This window comes from Hemicordylus capensis, chromosome 3 (assembly GCF_027244095.1).
Source record: "Hemicordylus capensis ecotype Gifberg chromosome 3, rHemCap1.1.pri, whole genome shotgun sequence".
Taxonomy (NCBI): Eukaryota; Metazoa; Chordata; class Lepidosauria; order Squamata; family Cordylidae; genus Hemicordylus; species Hemicordylus capensis.
In genome coordinates this window covers 20,242,560-20,259,403 of record NC_069659.1, presented here as the reverse complement: position 1 = coordinate 20,259,403, position 16,844 = coordinate 20,242,560, and the positions used below count along the sequence as shown (strand labels likewise).

General features: G+C 44.2%; 1 protein-coding gene across 9 annotated transcripts in view; it reads left to right on the top strand.

Annotated features, from left to right (window-relative positions):
* SLC36A4 (solute carrier family 36 member 4) overlaps nt 1-16,844 on the top strand; it is a 183,861-nt gene that overhangs the window by 148,163 nt on the left and 18,854 nt on the right. For 2 of the 9 annotated variants that reach the window (XR_008319964.1, XR_008319963.1), the window contains 2 exons: nt 2,130-2,714; nt 2,832-3,177. The exons of 6 other annotated variants lie outside the window; for them this stretch is intronic. Coding sequence is in view for 1 of the 3 variants with exons in the window: in XM_053311405.1 (XP_053167380.1) it covers nt 2,130-2,152 (23 nt within the window). In the remaining 2 variants the exon portion in view is untranslated. Of the gene's footprint in view, nt 1-2,129; nt 2,746-2,831; nt 3,178-16,844 lie in introns of those variants that run through there. One more of the 9 variants, XM_053311405.1, reaches the window with a different exon arrangement.

Here is a 16,844-nt window from a genome sequence, read left to right as displayed (position 1 = left end):
TATTGTCTACACAGACTGGCAGCGGCTTCTCCAAGATTGCAGGCAGGAATCTCTCTCAGCCCTATCTTGGAGATGCCAGGGAAGGAATTTGGAGCCTAGATGCTCTTCCCAGAGCGGCTCCATCCCCTGAGGGGAATATCTTACAGCACTCACACTTCTAGTCTCCCTTTTGTATGCAACCAGGGTGGATCCTGCTTAGCTTAAGGGGACAAGTCATGCTTGTTCCCACAAGACCAGCTCTCTTCCGGCATGTTCTGGGTTGGGCCAGGGACTACTGGGGAAGGTTTGCAGCATGTCCCTGGAAGCTCTAGGACAGAGCTACACAATGACCCACTTGCTGATGTTGGACCACAACTCCCGTCATCCCCAGCCACGATGGCCAATAGGGATGATGGGAGTTGTAGTCCAAAATATTGAGGAGGGGCAAAGTTGTGGAGCCCTGCTCTTGGAAAAACCCCCCTTGCAGCAGTCGGTGTGAAGGGCTGGCTGCAGTACATCCAGCCGTTGCGATCTTAGGTGATCCCATGAAGTGCTGCAGCACGGAGGTGGTGAGGTGCTCTTCCTGAAAATGAAAAGATGAAGGAAAGGGCAATTGGGTTTTACTTAGATCTAGGTTGACACGTCTAGATAGTGAGAAAAGTCGACAACCATCACAAAAACGTGGACATAGAAGATGTGTTTTACCAAAAAAAAAAAACCCAGTCTCCAAAAAGTGCATAAAATTTGCACATTTTTATTGGTGTTTTGTTGATAAAAATTGGCCAATTTGAGATTGAATGCAGCTCACTGCTGTGATGCTGATGACCAGCTGAGCTGTATGTCTGTTCAGTCTGCTGTCTAGGCGCAGATTTCTCAAGCCCCCCGCCGCTTCTTAACCATACATTCATCTCCTGGTTGGTTTCCTCCCCGCCCAGTCCTCCTCCTCCCCACGGGCCACCCAGCCTGCTCTCCCCAGCCAGGCCAGCAACTTCACCCCATGGCTCGAGGCAGGGCTAGCCTCTTTGCACACTGGCACAGTGGTGCGTGCATGGTCTCCAACTCGCTAGCTGTTCTCTCTGACTACAAACATTTATAAAGCGCTTTTCAACAGAAGGCTTCACAGTGGTTTTCAAAGAAAAATAAATAGGATGCTCCCCTGTCCTCAAAGGACTCACAGTCTAAAAAGAAACACCAGGTAACACCAGCATCAGTCACTGAAGGAATGCTGTGCTGGGGCTGGAGAGGGCCAGTTGCTGTCCCCGTGATAAATGGAAGAGATTCACCACTTTAAACGGTGCCTTCTTACTCAGTTAGCAGGGGTAAATGCTAACGGAGTAAAGTTAGTTAGCGAACTGCTCACTTCTCACTGCTGCTGCCGCCACTACATGAAGGAAGCAAGCTGCACCTGCCGGGCCCACCTATCGGTGCTCCTGCATCGCCTGGCTCTGCAACCTGCCATTGAAGCGGAACCTCCCCTCTGGCTTCCCCATTGGATGGATGGTCAGTATCCCGTGGCAGAGGAAGGAGACAAACAAAATGTTCTAGCTGCTTCCCAGGATTTCGGACACCACAACACATTTTTTTAAAAAAAGGTTTTCATCCCTAAAATAGTCTCTTTTTCCAAATGCAAGAAAAGGTCATTTGGTCCCTCAAATTGTCGCATGTCCTCTATACAAGTCCATAGTTAGCAACCCTGCTTTCACTTGATTCTGATTTGCTGTTCTGCAATTCTGAAGAAATGCTTTGTCGGCTTTTTCTTCCGCTGCCTTTTGTGTAAGATTCAAACTCTCTTAATTTGCAATTGGCTCTGGAGAGATTGATTTTTTAAAAAAAAATTTTTTTTGTTTGAACTGCTTAGAACTATTTATATACTGTTCATAGAGTTAGAAGCACCCTTGTTGCATAATGAAAACTCTGCAAGTTAGGGATGTGTGTGTGTGTGTGTGTGGTGTGTGTGTCTGTTGAGCACTTTTCAGCGCTGCTTAGGACTGCCTGTTATATTAGGAAATTCCCAATGATGCATAATCAGCTCCTTCCTGAACGGGGTGTGTGTGTGTGTGTGTGTGTGTGTGTGTGTGTGTGTGTGTGTGTGTGTGACTGAAGATAAACCTATTCTTTCTTCCGTCCCTTTTCTTTTACAAATTTCTTAGTGGTGATTCGGAGCTTCCAGTGAGAGAGCAGAAAGACTCAGTCGTTATGGCTGGATGGCCAAATTGGCCTGCCATTCCTCTTTACAGCCTCTGTACTGCTGCAGCTTCACACTTGGTTTGCTCTACAAATTGATTTGAGTGTCGGGTATGCTACTACTTAGCAAAGTTTCTGTTGTTGATAACTTACTGTGGTGTTCGAGAATTTATTTATTTTTTAAAGGAAGTTGCGAGAATTTTGAGCGGAGAGAAGCTCAAATCTCCGTATAACTAGAAGAGATAATACAATATTCTCAAGCCAGGGGCTCTTGACAGCCTGTCGAAGCTTCATATTGCTGCCTCTACAACTCCCCCTCAGACACTCCCTCTTTGCTCTTTCTTTTAATTGCATATTGCTGCAGGAGGAAATTAAACCTTGTCTTGATTTTGTTCACTTATACACTTACGTGGAAAACCTTAGCTAAACTGCAGCAAAGAATTTCGAGCAAGAAAGTTAGACAAGTTGTGTCGATTGTTTTTAGCCATAGGCCGCTACAACAAGGAAGTTAGTCAGACTAGCCACATGGTCCCGCTTTTCCCTAGACCAGGGTTTCTTAACCTTGGGCCCCCAGATGTTGTTGGGCTACAATTCCCAGAATCCCCAGACATGGCCTTTGTGGCTGGGGATTCTGGGAGTTGTAGTCCAACAACATCTGGGGGCCCAAGGTTAAGAAACCCTGTCCTAGACTGTACCACTTCAAATGGCATGTGGGAAATTGCATGATCTGATGTGCGTCCGTGCACATGGAAAGCTAATGCTAGGAAGAGAGACTGTAGCCTAGACTTTGACTTAGTGTGCAAGGAGGGGTTTTGTGCTTCTTTTTCTGTTTAAAATTTACTGTTGCTAAAAATGCATTGTTTTGAAAAAATCATTGCTATCAGTGAGTGCCTGCTAAGGCAATATTATGCACCCTTGGCTGTTTCAAAGTTGCACTTAATATTTTTCAGGTGATTATCCCTAAGAAGTACACATATGTTTTATTGATTTATTGAGTAGTCCAATAAAAATGATTTCCACATGAAGCTTTGAATTTGTTTCACTAAAACATTTAAACATATTAATTGTCTTTACTGATTTTTGTCCTCTAATGAAATATTTAAGTTCAACTATTTAGCTATTTGAAAAACTGAGATACAGTGTGGAACACTGTGAGCTTTGAAAAAACCAACCCGCCCCCCGCCCCCCCCCACTAGATATGTAGGCCGAATAGTACGCCGGATCAGATCACAGCCTATTTAGGCATCAGGAAAAATTTGCATGAAAGGTTTCTAAGAAATGTATGCAAATGAGAAATTTGCATCGATTTCCCCCCAAAACAATTTCAATTCAAAATTTCCTGGAAAATCCACATCTCTGCCCCATGATGAAATAGCCCCATGTGCTTGTCATAGGTGGTGATGCATAAGGAAAATACATGCATTTTGCTACACAGAAGTGAGATTTATTTTATTTTTTATTTTATTTTTACATTTATATCCCGCTCTTCCTCCAAGGAGCCCAGAGCGGTGTACTACATACTTATGTTTCTCCTCACAACAACCCTGTGAAGTAGGTTAGGCTGAGAGACAAATGACTGGCCCAGAGTCACCCAGCTAGTATCATGGCTGAATGGGGATTTGAACTCAGTTCTCCCCGGTCCTAGTCCAGCACTCTAACCCATCTTCTATGACCCCAAATCCTTTGAAATGAAAAGAACATCCTGTAATACCTTAAGCCAACTAGTTTTTGTTCTGGCATAAATTTAGACTTTTAAGGCATGAGATCAGAGTATCTCTGGAATTAGGAAGGTGCTGCTGTGGCAGAAGAGACCAATGCTGGTGTAGGTGGTAGTAACAGCACCGTATGCAGGAACTGGTAAGTAGTAGTTCTACACACTCAACTCTAGCAAGGTTTTGTTTTTGGACGACTTGGTTGAGTTCTGTGTGTCACCACTTGAGCAATGTTGACAGGCTGGGTAGAGTTTAGAGAATCTTTAAATGGGCTGAGAAAACACACTGTAGGAGAGAAAGCCTGTGGGAATTGGTTCTCATTAGCCCTAGAGAAACACAAGATGTAGGGGGATGTCCAAATATTTCTATGGATTTTTAAATATTTAAAATAGGCACTTTATTTTAAAAATTTAAATACTTGGGACATTAAATATTTAGATACCTTCCAAGTGGGTGCTGGAAACAAATCCTCAGCCTATATCTTTGAGTGGTAATAAAATTTTCCTTGTTTTATACTTTTGTCCCGTCTACATTTAAGAGGCCAGGACAGCGCTTGCTAGATAACTTTAAACTACCAATTTTTATAATACTATCGGCTGATTGATTAAGTGCCGTAAAGCCAGTGTTGACTCTTAGTGACCACACTGATAGATTCTCTCCAGGATGATTTGTCTTCAACTTGGCCTTTGAGGTCTCTCAGTGGTGCATTAATTGCTGTTGTGATTGAGTCCATCCACCTAGTATACTATAACACTATATAAATAATATCAATACCAAAAATATATAAACACCTGTTAAAGTCGAACAATAGCCATAGTCCTGCTCTGCAGAAGATGGAATGAGCAAACCAATTACAAACTGTTTCAGTACAAAAATAATACATTGGGTTGAATATGGAAAAAGCTTCTTAATTTATGTTGGAATGTCAAATTATCATCAAAGGACTGAGTAGGTGTATTCTGAAGGCTTTGTATGTGAATGTCTCTTCTTTGGGCAGAGTACTGGATTACATAACCTATGGATGCTGTGCAATTTTGATTCCTTTTGTGGTAGGAAGTATATTGTGTGTAACCCAATCCCTCCAGTAATATTTTCTGGATGTAATCTATTTGACAACCCACCAACAAAACAATTACTCCCTCACCTACTTTGCTGCAGTAAATCAGTCCAGTGAAAATGCCTGTCTGGTCTCTCCTCAGTCCCTTTCCCCAACATTGTCCCACCTCTGTAGCTTTAATGTATGCTTCATTCAGTCATTCAGTCATTCATTCATTCATTCGATTTCTGTACTACCCTTCCCAAAATGGCTCAGGGCAGTTTACACAGAGAAATAAATAAATAAATAGGATGGATCCCTGTCCCCAAAGGGCTCACAATCAAAAAAGAAACATAAGATATGCACCAGCAACAGTCACTGGAGGTACTGTGCTGGGGGTGGATAGGGCCAGTTACTCTCCCCCTGCTAAATAAATAGAATCACCACATTAAAAGGTGCCTTTTTGCCAAGTTAGCAGGGGTTAACCACTTCTTCCAAGTGGTTCTAGGACACCACTCCAGAAATCTTACAAGGGCATAAACTGTTCAGTGAATTATCAGAAGGTGGCAGTATTGCTTTACTTTGGAACAAACTGTTGAGTGTTGGATGACTTAATGGGTACTGTGTGATGTTGAAGAGCTGCAAGTGTCATAGATGGCACCTAAATTTGAGTGCAAAGTTATGTCCCAGAAGCACTGAGCAGCCAGAGTGGGAGAGAGGGCAACTCAGTCCCCTTTGACTTACAGTATCTATGGGGGGCATAATAGGACTTTTGCATTTCAAATCGGAGGTGACTAATTCAATCAAGGACTCCAAAGGGATACAAGTGAATAGAGAGAACAGAGAGGAACTATTAAACATTACAACAGTCAACTGACAGACAAATGCCATCCAAGAAAACTTTGGAGCACGAAATGGCATATGAAATGATTATATTTACCTCCTTGAATATTATACAAGGATGGTGCATCTGTAGTTCATATTTATTTAATTTCAGCTGCTTTGCCATAGGGTGGTATACATGGTACCTCCTTTTATCCTCTGTCATCTGAGGTAGGTAATCCTGAGAGAGAATCACTGGCCCAAGGTCACCCAGTGAGTTTCATGACTGACTGGGGATTTGAACCTGGATCTCCAAAACTCTAATCAAACACTCTCTACACACCATCATTGTGAACTTTGAATTTTCTATTTGCTACAGAATCCAAACCAATAATCCAAACCACCTGAAATTTGGGAAAGAGTAACTAGGTAACAAGTGCCACCAACTCTCCAAAATTCACATAGCTCCACTGAGCAATGACCAAGATACAGAAGTTTGAAAACTGATTCCTGATAAACTATCTCACATGTATAATGTTTGACTGGCAATAATGTACCCTTTTCCTTGTGGCTTTTAATGTATGTGTTAAGAATTGACTCCCAGAAATGAAAGGGTTGGTTAAGAATAATTTATGTGTTTATACGTTGCTTGGTCTGGGGTTTTAGTAAGTTAAACATCACAACTGTTGCTAAGTACTTGGATTGACAGGAGGAGTGTTATAGATGTGCACTGTAGAGTAGCAATGTGTACAAACCTAAAATTGTGGTTTGCTTAGAATCTGGACCGAAAATGAACTGAATCACCTGTACCCAAACTGGTTTGGTTGGTTGAACTGGCCAGACTGGTCCCTTTTGACCTTGGCTGTTTGGGGCTATACTTGTAAAGAGGAATCTGGTGAGGATTCCCCTTTACAAGGAAAGGGGTGGGGGACCGTGTTCCTCTAAGGCGTGTGTGTGTACACACATGCACACATGTTTTTTGATGTATGCTCAGTTAATTTTTGATCCCTCTCAGGTTGAATCAGGAAGGCCCCACTCTGAGTGCACATGCGCACACACTGCCTTGATACTGCTACCAAGAACAAAACTCATTCCACACACAGATGAAAAAAATTAGAGAGAACACTGGGGGAATTCTCTAAAGGGTTGCCAGGGGAAAGGCAGTGAGAAGGCCCGCTGTGGCTGCTAGCACTGCTGATTCCTCCCACTCCCCCGGCACAGTCCAAGCATGGGGTGATCCCTTTTTAGCAAGCCACCTGCAAATTAAAGAGGGATTGCTACATGATTGGGCTGTGCAGGGGGCGAGCGGCAGCTATAAACTACTTCTCTTGCTGCTCCCCTGGCTGCCCTTTCGATGCTGAAGCAGTCCACCTGGTTCCACCTGATCCGGGCTAGGTTCGGTTCGATCGCAGACGGAACTGGCCCAGTTTGAGGCGAACTGGTTCAGTATTGACCAGTTCGTGCACACCCCTACTGTAGAGACAGGACGTTAATTGTCAATGACTGGGAGAAAGGGACTCAGATTAAAGAGTACACTGTAACAGGTTGTGCTTTGAATTGTGTATTCTGTGGGAAGGATCAACTTCTCTTTCATTTGTGGGTGGAGTTTTGTGTGTGTGTGTGTGAAACAATAAAATCCTCTTGATGGATTTGGGCTTTCTCTGTTGGAGGAATATAAGAACAGCTCTGCAGGATCAGGCCAGGGAGAGGAGAGCTGGTCTTGTGGTAGCAAGCATGACTTGTCCCCTTAGCTAAGCAGGGTCTGCCCTGGTTGCATATGAATGGGAGACATGATGTGTGAGCACTGTAAGATATTCCCCTGAGGGGATGGAGTCACTCTGGGAAGAGCAGAAGGTTCCAAGTTCCCTCCCTGGCATCTCCAAGATAGGGCTGAGAGAGACTCCTGCCTGCAACCTTGGAGAAGCCACTGCCAGTCTGCTGAGCTAGATGGGCCTATGGTCTGACAGTGTATGGCAGCTTCCTGTGTTCCTAGGCCCAAGGCCTATCTAGTCCAACATCCTTTTTCATACAGTGGCCCACCAGATGCCTTTTTGAGAAACCCACAGGCAAGGGGTGAGGGCATGCCCTTTCTCCTGCTTTTGTTTCCCTGCAACTGGTATTCAGAAGTCTCTTGCCTCCGAGGTTGGAGGTGGCCAATACACTCCATGCCTATACATTCTCCCACTCCAAAAGCTATAGATATTATAGTAGAGGAGTATTGAAGATAAATGGTGGCAATAGATTCGGGAACCATCACAGTGAGTTCTTTAAAAATTAAAAAAAGGCCAAGGCTGCAGTATGTGCTTTTCCTTTTGAGAAAAAGTATAGCTTACAAAGTTATTTGCCTCTGCAATTCCCATTATAATAAGGTAATCAAGTCGGATAATAGGGTAATCGAGTTAGAGCATTGTCATACACTGAGATGCACATTCTAGCCATCTTCAGGGGTTATGTATCTATGTAAGCTGTCGATGGTAACAGTAGCAAAAGGAACATGCCAACATGCTCTGTAGCCCCAGTCCCTCACATTTTTTGTAAGCACTTGGTAGAGCAGAGAAATTTCTTTTTACTTTTGTTTTCTGCCCTGCCTCTTCGGTTCTCTTCCCTCTACCATGCACTCAATAGTACTAGAGGCAGCCCAGAGTAACTACCTGATTTGATTATTTACAGTAATTAATACAATGATTTGTATTTAATAATTAATACGATTTTACATTACAACATCAATTGAGCAATGCCTTTCCGTTACACAATTAGTTCATTACAGACAACTTTTAGCAGACATTTAAAAATTCTTATTGACCATTTAAAGAAAAGAAAACTGAGTGGGTAAAGAATTCTAATCCTGCATTATATTATTTCAGTAGCCTATAAGTAACCTCCATCTTTCTACAAATTTGTCTTGCCCAAGCCTTTCCAATGCCATGAAAGTCTCTGATTGGGTAGTCCTGAGCCTGATCACAGACCTCCTGGTCAGTTGTGAAGAGAGATGATTTGAGTGGTAAAGTGTATTGGAAATTGGGTTAAGGAATGGGCGGTAACAAAGGCCAAGAGGTACATAACAAAGTATGATGTGATAGTTTAGGTTTTGATGCACATACAAAGCTGTTTTAAGAAGCAAGTGGCTTCTTAATGAGTTGATAAAAATAGCATTTTCTTGCCATCTGCTTGACGTACTCACTAACCTAGAGGGGCTACAACACAGTGCTTCCACATGATATGGATTTTGCCACTTGTGGAAAAAAATCTTCTAGAGAAAATAAACTATGTGGGTGGTGAGTGGGGAGGGGTGAGAGGCTGACCATGAGTAATCTTGCCTGGCTTTTGTTTTGGTTCTTAAACTATTGTTAAAAACCTCCTTTAGATCTTGGAGAATTTGCTAACTTTGGGCCATTGAGGGGACCCATAAGTCACAGGTTGGATTCAGACAACAAAACCAATGTAGCTTTTCTCCACTACACTGATGTTTTCTCCTTGCCATTTGCTGCAGTACTTTAGTGGCCTCTCAGAGTCTGCTGCCTAAGGCAGGCCCCCTTGCTCTCCCCAATGGCAGGCCTGGCCCTGCATCCAGGTGCAACTCTGCCTTCTGAATGGTTCCATAGATTGTGGGAGAATCCATGTTCTGGTTTTGCATTTTGAGCACATTCTGGCTGAGGCTAGATGCTTGTACGATACAGACTTTACATCCTTTGGAAGCTGGTTAAGTGTGGGAGGGTTAAATATTTTAATAAAACAGAACTTTATCTCTAGGCACCTCCGCAGTCCAGTGTTTAGAACTGGCATATAAGCATCTTAAGTACTTACAATTAGAGCAATGAGAATCTGATTGCCTCAAGACCAACCAAGATACTAAGACCAACTTTCAAACACTCTGTTGTTGTTTGATTGTTAATAGGGAGTGGTGGAGAATTTTTTATTGCTGTTCTCTTAAGTGCCTGAAGTCTCAATTTACTATTCTTTGATCCTCTGTTCTCTTCTCTCCTCCTACCCCTTCACAGCGGCACGTCATTATTTTACATTTGAAACATGGATCTTCCAAGATGGGCTCTGATGTTTTGCACGAGAGTCAAATGTCTGTTTTGTTTTTCCCACCATTCTGATCAGCTAGCTTTTTGTTGCTAGTAAGCTCATGGCTGCAGTTTCAAAACTGAGGACCATTTTTCTAGCCACGGACACCTCATTTTTCTTCTGAAGGCCTAATTCTGATGCTTAAGCCTACTCTAATTCCTAAAGCTGGATTGCAGGTTGCTGGGGGTGGAATGATACCAAACCTACCTGGGAATTTCTCCAGATTTTATTATTATTATTAAATAGTGTCCTTGGAAATCTTTTTGCCGTAATAATAATATTACGGATTAGACAGATCTCTTTAAACAAAATGCCTCTGCCTAATTTTCAGCTATTTTCTCCTCCTTCATGCAGCTCGTTTCATCTTGTCCCTTGCCCCCTATTGACTGGATGTGATTGGGCCTGTGACCCAGGAGGTTCATGCCCTCATCCAGATGTTCTTCCCCAGCGCTGCTCTTGGCCGCAGAGAAGAAAATGCATGGGTACCCCCGCCCCCACCCCACTCCGAATTATTGGAGCTTTTGGGATCCATTTTGGATTGGGTCTTCTTTAGTACAAGGGAATGGGTTAGAGCCCTCTCCCCACAGCTGCAGCGTAGCCCCAGTCCAAACTTAGGGGTTCTGTGGCTGCTGTTGGAAGAAAACAAACGTTGGGCAATCCAATAATAGATCTCCCAAATGAAATCTAGCCTGGCTCACTCTCTGTTGCCTACTTTGATTTGTGAGATAAGCAGAAATCTTTCCACCCAAGGTTTGCCGCAATGGGAACTGGGACCTTCTGCATACAAAGCATGAGCCCTATTTGCTTTTCAGCTAGTGTATTTGTGACCAGGAATTTCTTGGTTCGCAGCTCAGTCTCTTAGTTTCTACGCTTCCTTGGCTATAGCAGTGATAAATGTCTTACCCATGTGGGTTTGATTTATTTCACATTATTTCTTCTCTAGGATTTCCATGTACTTGTTCTCAACTCCTAGTGTCCATTTAATTTAGAGGGGCTGCAGCACAACATTTTGGCAAGGGTTTTATTCCTTGTGTGAAACATCTCCTGTAGAAAATTGAGGGATCTTTTGACTACAAAAAATCTTATCCTTACCAGTGATTTGTTCAGTTCTTTGTTTTTCTCAGGCCTTGAAAGGGGATGCACAGCATCTCAAACATGCACTCACCTTATTTTATTACTCTTGCTTTTTTTTTTTTTAATTTTCTCTCTGTCTCTGCGGATCATGAATTATCATAGGCCTGCACAACTTGTGACCCACCCAAGTGAGTGCAGCCCACCAATCCCATATATGGCTCTCCAGGAACCTGATAAATCTCCTGGCCAACATTGAGACCAACAAAGCAATGAACAAAGTTGCACTTGTGCAAGGAGAGCATGTAGTTGTGCTAAATCACAGAGATCTTTGGAATTGCACTATTGCCACTGGTTGGCCACCTTGTGCAAGCGTGAACATGTTGGTTGGAGTGCAACACCTGTCTGGAATGCAGTCTGGAATGCAACTAGCCATTGCAATAGCCTTGTGCCATTGTTAGTCTGGATGTCCCCCCCCCCCCACTTTTGCAGCCTGCCTGGGTCTGTAAAAGCCTGGAGGGAAGGGCTTCCACCTGGAACGCCACACGCCATGGCTGGTGGACTCTGGCTTGGGCAATCTAACCTAGACAAACATCCCTGTACTAGCAAGCTCCTCCAAGCGAATCGTCTTTGGCCAGCCTCGAGACCTTTTAACCGATACATCCCCTGTACTTAAACACCCCCACTGAAGCCAAACATTGATATAATTGTCTCTTTCTAACGGGTCCTTTTATGTTGACATTGAACTTCTGAGGAGCAGAGTGGCTTAAATCGGCGAAAAGGAAAATCCTATTACCTTTAACTGTCCATTGATTAATTATTCAGGAAAGTAAATACATAATACTAGATTTAAATTAAACTTTAATTAAAGATTTTATCTGAAAACCTGCCTCTTTGGGATTGTTGTGTAGGGTTTTTCTAAAATATCATTTCAAAGCAGGGATTTAAAGTTTATACTTCACTGTAGCTGTTAAAGCAAACCTTGAAAAGCATTTCTTTCTCTTTATTATGCAAGTCTCTTGGTTGTACACATGAGATCTCCCCCCGCCCCTGCCCCCACCTTCTTTTATGTCTGCCCAAAGATTAAATTTGCATCCAGAGATTTAAGGGAGCACATTAATAATGTATTTGCATCTTGTCTTGGAACCATAAACCTGGTTTTGCTGGTACTTTTAGGGATGATGATGCTCACTTTTTGTAACAATAGCTGGTTGCACAAGAATACAATCCTTGAAACCCAGGGAATGTTCTGACAGCATTCGATACGGCAACCTTGTGGAAGTGAAGCAGGTCTGGGCTGAGTCTGCTCAGTGAACATAGGAAACTGCCTTCTACTGAGTCAGACCATTGTCCATCTAGCTCAGTACTGTCTAATCAGACTGGCAGCAGCTTCTCCAAGGTTACAGGCACAAATCTCTCCCTGTCCTATGTTGGAGAGGCCAGGGAGGGAACTTGAGACCGTCTGCATGCAAGTATACAGCTGCTCCTCCCAGAGCGACCCCATTCCCTAAGGGGCCGCTCTGATTCCCTAAGGGAATCTTACGGCGCTCACATGTAGTCTCCCATTAAAAGGCAAACCAGGGCAGACCCTGCATATCAAAGAGGACAATCCATGCTTTCTACCACAATCCATACTTTTGGGTGACTAGATGGCATCCTCTCTTGGGTTCCTGCGCCCCATTGAGGAAAGGAGGGGTGTATGTAACGAGGAGTTGGGATGTCACCTAATTAAAGAAACCTCACCTGATTATTGTATAAACTGCTTGGAGATGCTTGGGGCGGTCTCTACATGTGCAAAATAAATATATAAGTGTCTGAGTGTGGCAGGTGTGCTGCCCTAAATCCTCCCCTGACCCTAGTTAGAAGGCTCTGATATCGTGGGGCAGGGGTTGCAGAACCCTTTCCCCCTCTCCCCTCCCTCTCCCAAGCTCTCCTGTTCTCTCTCTCTCTCTCTCTCTCTCTCTCTCTCTCTCTCTCTCTCTCTCTCTCTCTCTCTCCTCCCAGCGGACTCTTCCTTGGCATTGGCTTAAGAAGCCAGCAGCTATTTCTGCCCTGCTTCCGCCGCCATCATGGGACATCCAGCCTCTGGGCTGGGGAAGAAGCATCTCTGCCACCTTGGTCACAGAGCCATGCCTCTCTGCCAGGGCTTGGGGCAAATCAGCCAGTGTGGGGCCCTCTTCCAATTAATTTTTATGGGGGTTAAAAAAAAAAGAGCAGGGCCTGGGCAGTTGCCATGCTTGCCCAGTCCTAAGAACAGCCCTGCTCCCTGGCCTACCAACTTCGCTGTCCAGCATCAACTCTGTTGCTGAACTAATTTGTAGACTGCAGTCACATTCACTCGAGTGCAGCCCTTATTGGCTGCTGTTGAGGGTTCGGTGGCAGTGGTCTCGGCAAGCCCCATCTGTTAGTTTGAGTATGCTGATGCAATCTTCATAAATTTTGATTTCCATTAAAAAAAAGAAAAAAAAGATCTGGTGGCATGGCTGGTAATGACCTCTGCCTAAGGCCTGGGAGATCAGCTGCCTGTCCGAAGGCAGTGCTGGCCTGATGGAACAATAGTCCTTTTGATACCGTGTAGGGCAGCTCCTTATCCTTAGATAGGCACCTACTGTTAATGGGCAGGATGGGTCTGCTACAGATCCTGTCATGGTGACTAAATGGAACCTCCCGTTCCAGAGGCAGTATGCTATGCTTAGGAACATAGGAAGCTGCCATATACTGAGTCAGACCAAAGGTCCATCTAGCTCAGTATTGTCTACAGACTGGCAGCGGCTTCTCCAAGCTTGCAAGCAGGAATTTCTATCAGCCCTATCTTGGAGAAGCCAGGGAGGGAACTTGGAACCTAGATGCTCTTCCCAAAGTGGCTCCATACCCATATCTTTCAGTGCTCACACTTCTAGTCTCCCATTCATATGCAACCAGGACAGACCCTGCTTAGCTAAGGGGACAAGTCATGCTTGCTACCACAAGACCAGCTCTCCTCCTTGGCAAGCAGCAGATGCATAGTAAGCTGCTTCACTGATCCATCCAGCTCATCTCTCTAGGGTTCCAGGCAGGAGTCTTTCCCAGCCTCACCTAGAGATGCAAGGGACCTTCTGCATGCAAAGCAGATGTTCTGCCACTGAGCTATGGCCCCATCAAGGCTTGCCTGTTTTGTTTGTTGCCTCCAGGCACTGCTTGTGAAGTTCCCAGACACACCAGGCTGGTCACCCTGGAAGCAAATGGCTGGACTAGACAGGCTTTGGCCTGATTCATCAGGGCTATTGTGTTAAGATGGAAGTAGGTTACACCACCAAAATCAGAAGGGTAAGACCTGTAATGTGTGTCCCATCTGTGGTGGAGTGTGTAGACCTTTGTTCAAATCCCCATTCAGCCATTAAACTCACTGGGTGACTCTGGGCCAGTCACGTATCTCTCAGCCTAACCTACCTCACAGGGTTGCTGTGAGGGTAAACATAATCATGCACACTGCTCTGGGCTCCTTGGAGGAAGAGTGGGATATACATGTAAATAATAATAATAATCTGGGACTGCTTGTGGCAACCTGACTGTTTTCAGATCTAATACCCTGAAAAAGTGTAACAACTGGAGCCTCTCAAATCTATTAAAGCAACACTAATTCTAAAAACATCAAATGAAAGATCCGAACTTCTTTCATCTAATGTGCACTATGTTTAACCATGGCTTTGCAAGTCTGCGTGGCTTCTTTATCTGTGAACATCAGGGATTTTTCAGTAAGACTGAAGCCTAGTTCTTGGTTCTCATTCTCCAGATATATAAATTCCATGGTGTTTAGTGGGAATTGCACTTCATTTAAAATTAAAAACATGTGAATGCTGTTTTTTTAAAAAAAATAAAAGCTCCTTCTGCAAAATAAGTGGCAGTAGTACAATGCTATTTTAAAAACAAACTTTCTCATAATGACGGCCATGCTGTTCCCCCGTCATCCAAGCTAAATATGGTCCACATAGGAAGAAGGATCCATATTTTTAACATCACCATAATGTGTAGTTGGGATAGATATAGGCTGCTTTGACTCAATTGAACTTGTTTTAGAATAAACACCCAGACTAGTTAATCATGACTAAGCACCATTTAAACTGATGGATGTGTTCACACACAACGGAACCTACACATACCAAGTCGGTAACCAACTTGTCCATGATCGTCTGAACCCATGTCAAAGCAGGAACCTCAGGTTCATCTGGGCCTGCAAATCAACCTCTGTAACCAAGATTTGAGGTCAACCTGGTAAAGTAGATACGACTCCATCTCAGGTGAGCGTTATGTCTGAGCCCACATTCTTCATGGACCTCTGATTCTTTCCAGTTGAGCCCACCCTCTTTGCTATAAAAATAGTTTGCTGGATCAGGCCCACGACCTATGTAGTCCACTGTCTAAGCATTCTCTTTCCCACAGTGGCCTACCAGATGCCTCTGAGAAGCCCACAGGCAAGAGCGGACGGCATGCTGTCTTTCCTGCTGTTGTTCCCCTGCAACTTGTATTCAGAGGCATCCTGCCTCTGAGCCTGAAGGTAGTCTGTAGCTATCAAGACTAGTAGCGATTGAGAGACCTGTCCTGCATGAATTCAAGGCCAATGGCTGCAATGTGGTACGAGACAGGCTGGGATAGCATCCAGGGCCTCACAGGGAGGCCCAGCCAGGGGGCATGCCTTGGACTCTACTTAGCTGTTTCCAACTAACTGAAAGATATACTCATCTGCAGCACTGAACTAAGTTTCCCTCCATGTCTCAGGCGAGGGGAATCTCAGTTTCTGTGTTGTGTGAACCTGTCCAATGAGACATGTTAGTCATCATTTGCGACCAGGGTTGATCAAACAGCTCCAGTCTTACTTTCAGATGGGACTTAGTCTGGGTGTTGCCCATGGCTAAGATTGTTGCTTGATTATCCCTGGATCTTGTCCCTTGTCAGTTCTGTTGTAACCCCAGAGGCAGAGGTAACTTTGATTCTGTATTCACTTCTACAGTCACTGTCTGTACGCCTCTTTACTCCATTTTGCAATAGGGGTGTGTGTGCCCATTTCTGTTGTCTCCTCCTTTCCAATCAGACTGTAATGGAGTTGATTACACCACCTTACTCCCAAGCACAGCTCAAAGAGGGGCATTTCTGCAGCCAATATAAGAATAAGATGAAAGGAAGCACTACTATGTTAGTTTCCCCTGCTGGCCACTTCTTTCCTTTAAGAGAGAAAGTTCTTTAAAGCTACTAAAAAATCATGGAAGTGTCCACCATCATTTCTTGCAGTCTTTGCCACTTCATAAGCATGAACGGCACAGGTGGGGAAGTGAAGGGAATTATCAACATGCTGGGTGGGAGGTGGGACTTCTCTTCCCACTTTGGACTGCGTAGTGAGTAAGCTGTCCTTTTTAAAGTAATGTCAGACGAGGGCTTAGGGCTTAACTCAGTGCACAGAAGAACTAACACTAGTTCCCCCCGGACAGTGATCAGTGTCTAAAGCGCACTATTGTGCATAAGTAGTATACATGCCATACTTCCATGTATAGATTGTATTCTAACTATGCATACAAATAAGGTAAAGTAAAGTGTGCTGTCAAGTCGATTTCGACTCCTGGCGTCCACAGAGCCCTGTGGTTTTCTTTTTAAGATAACCCAGGGTTTTCCAACTTGGGTCCACCCAGATGTTGTTGGAACTACAACTCGCATCATCTCCATCTGCTTTGGCAATTTCAAAAGCCCCAAGGTAGCCCAAAATTGAAAGAGCTCAAATGGAGGGACTCGAAGACTTAAAGGACACCAATTGTCTCCACCCCCCACCCAAGACAAACAAGGCCATTGAGGAGGGGCATGTTTGTGCACCAGGCTAAGAGAAATTAAGCTTGGTTACTGTCTCATAGGAACATAGGAAATTGCCATATACTGAGTCAGACCACTGGTCTATCTAGCTCAGTATTGTCTTCACAGACTGGCAGTGGCTTCTCCAAGGTTGCAGG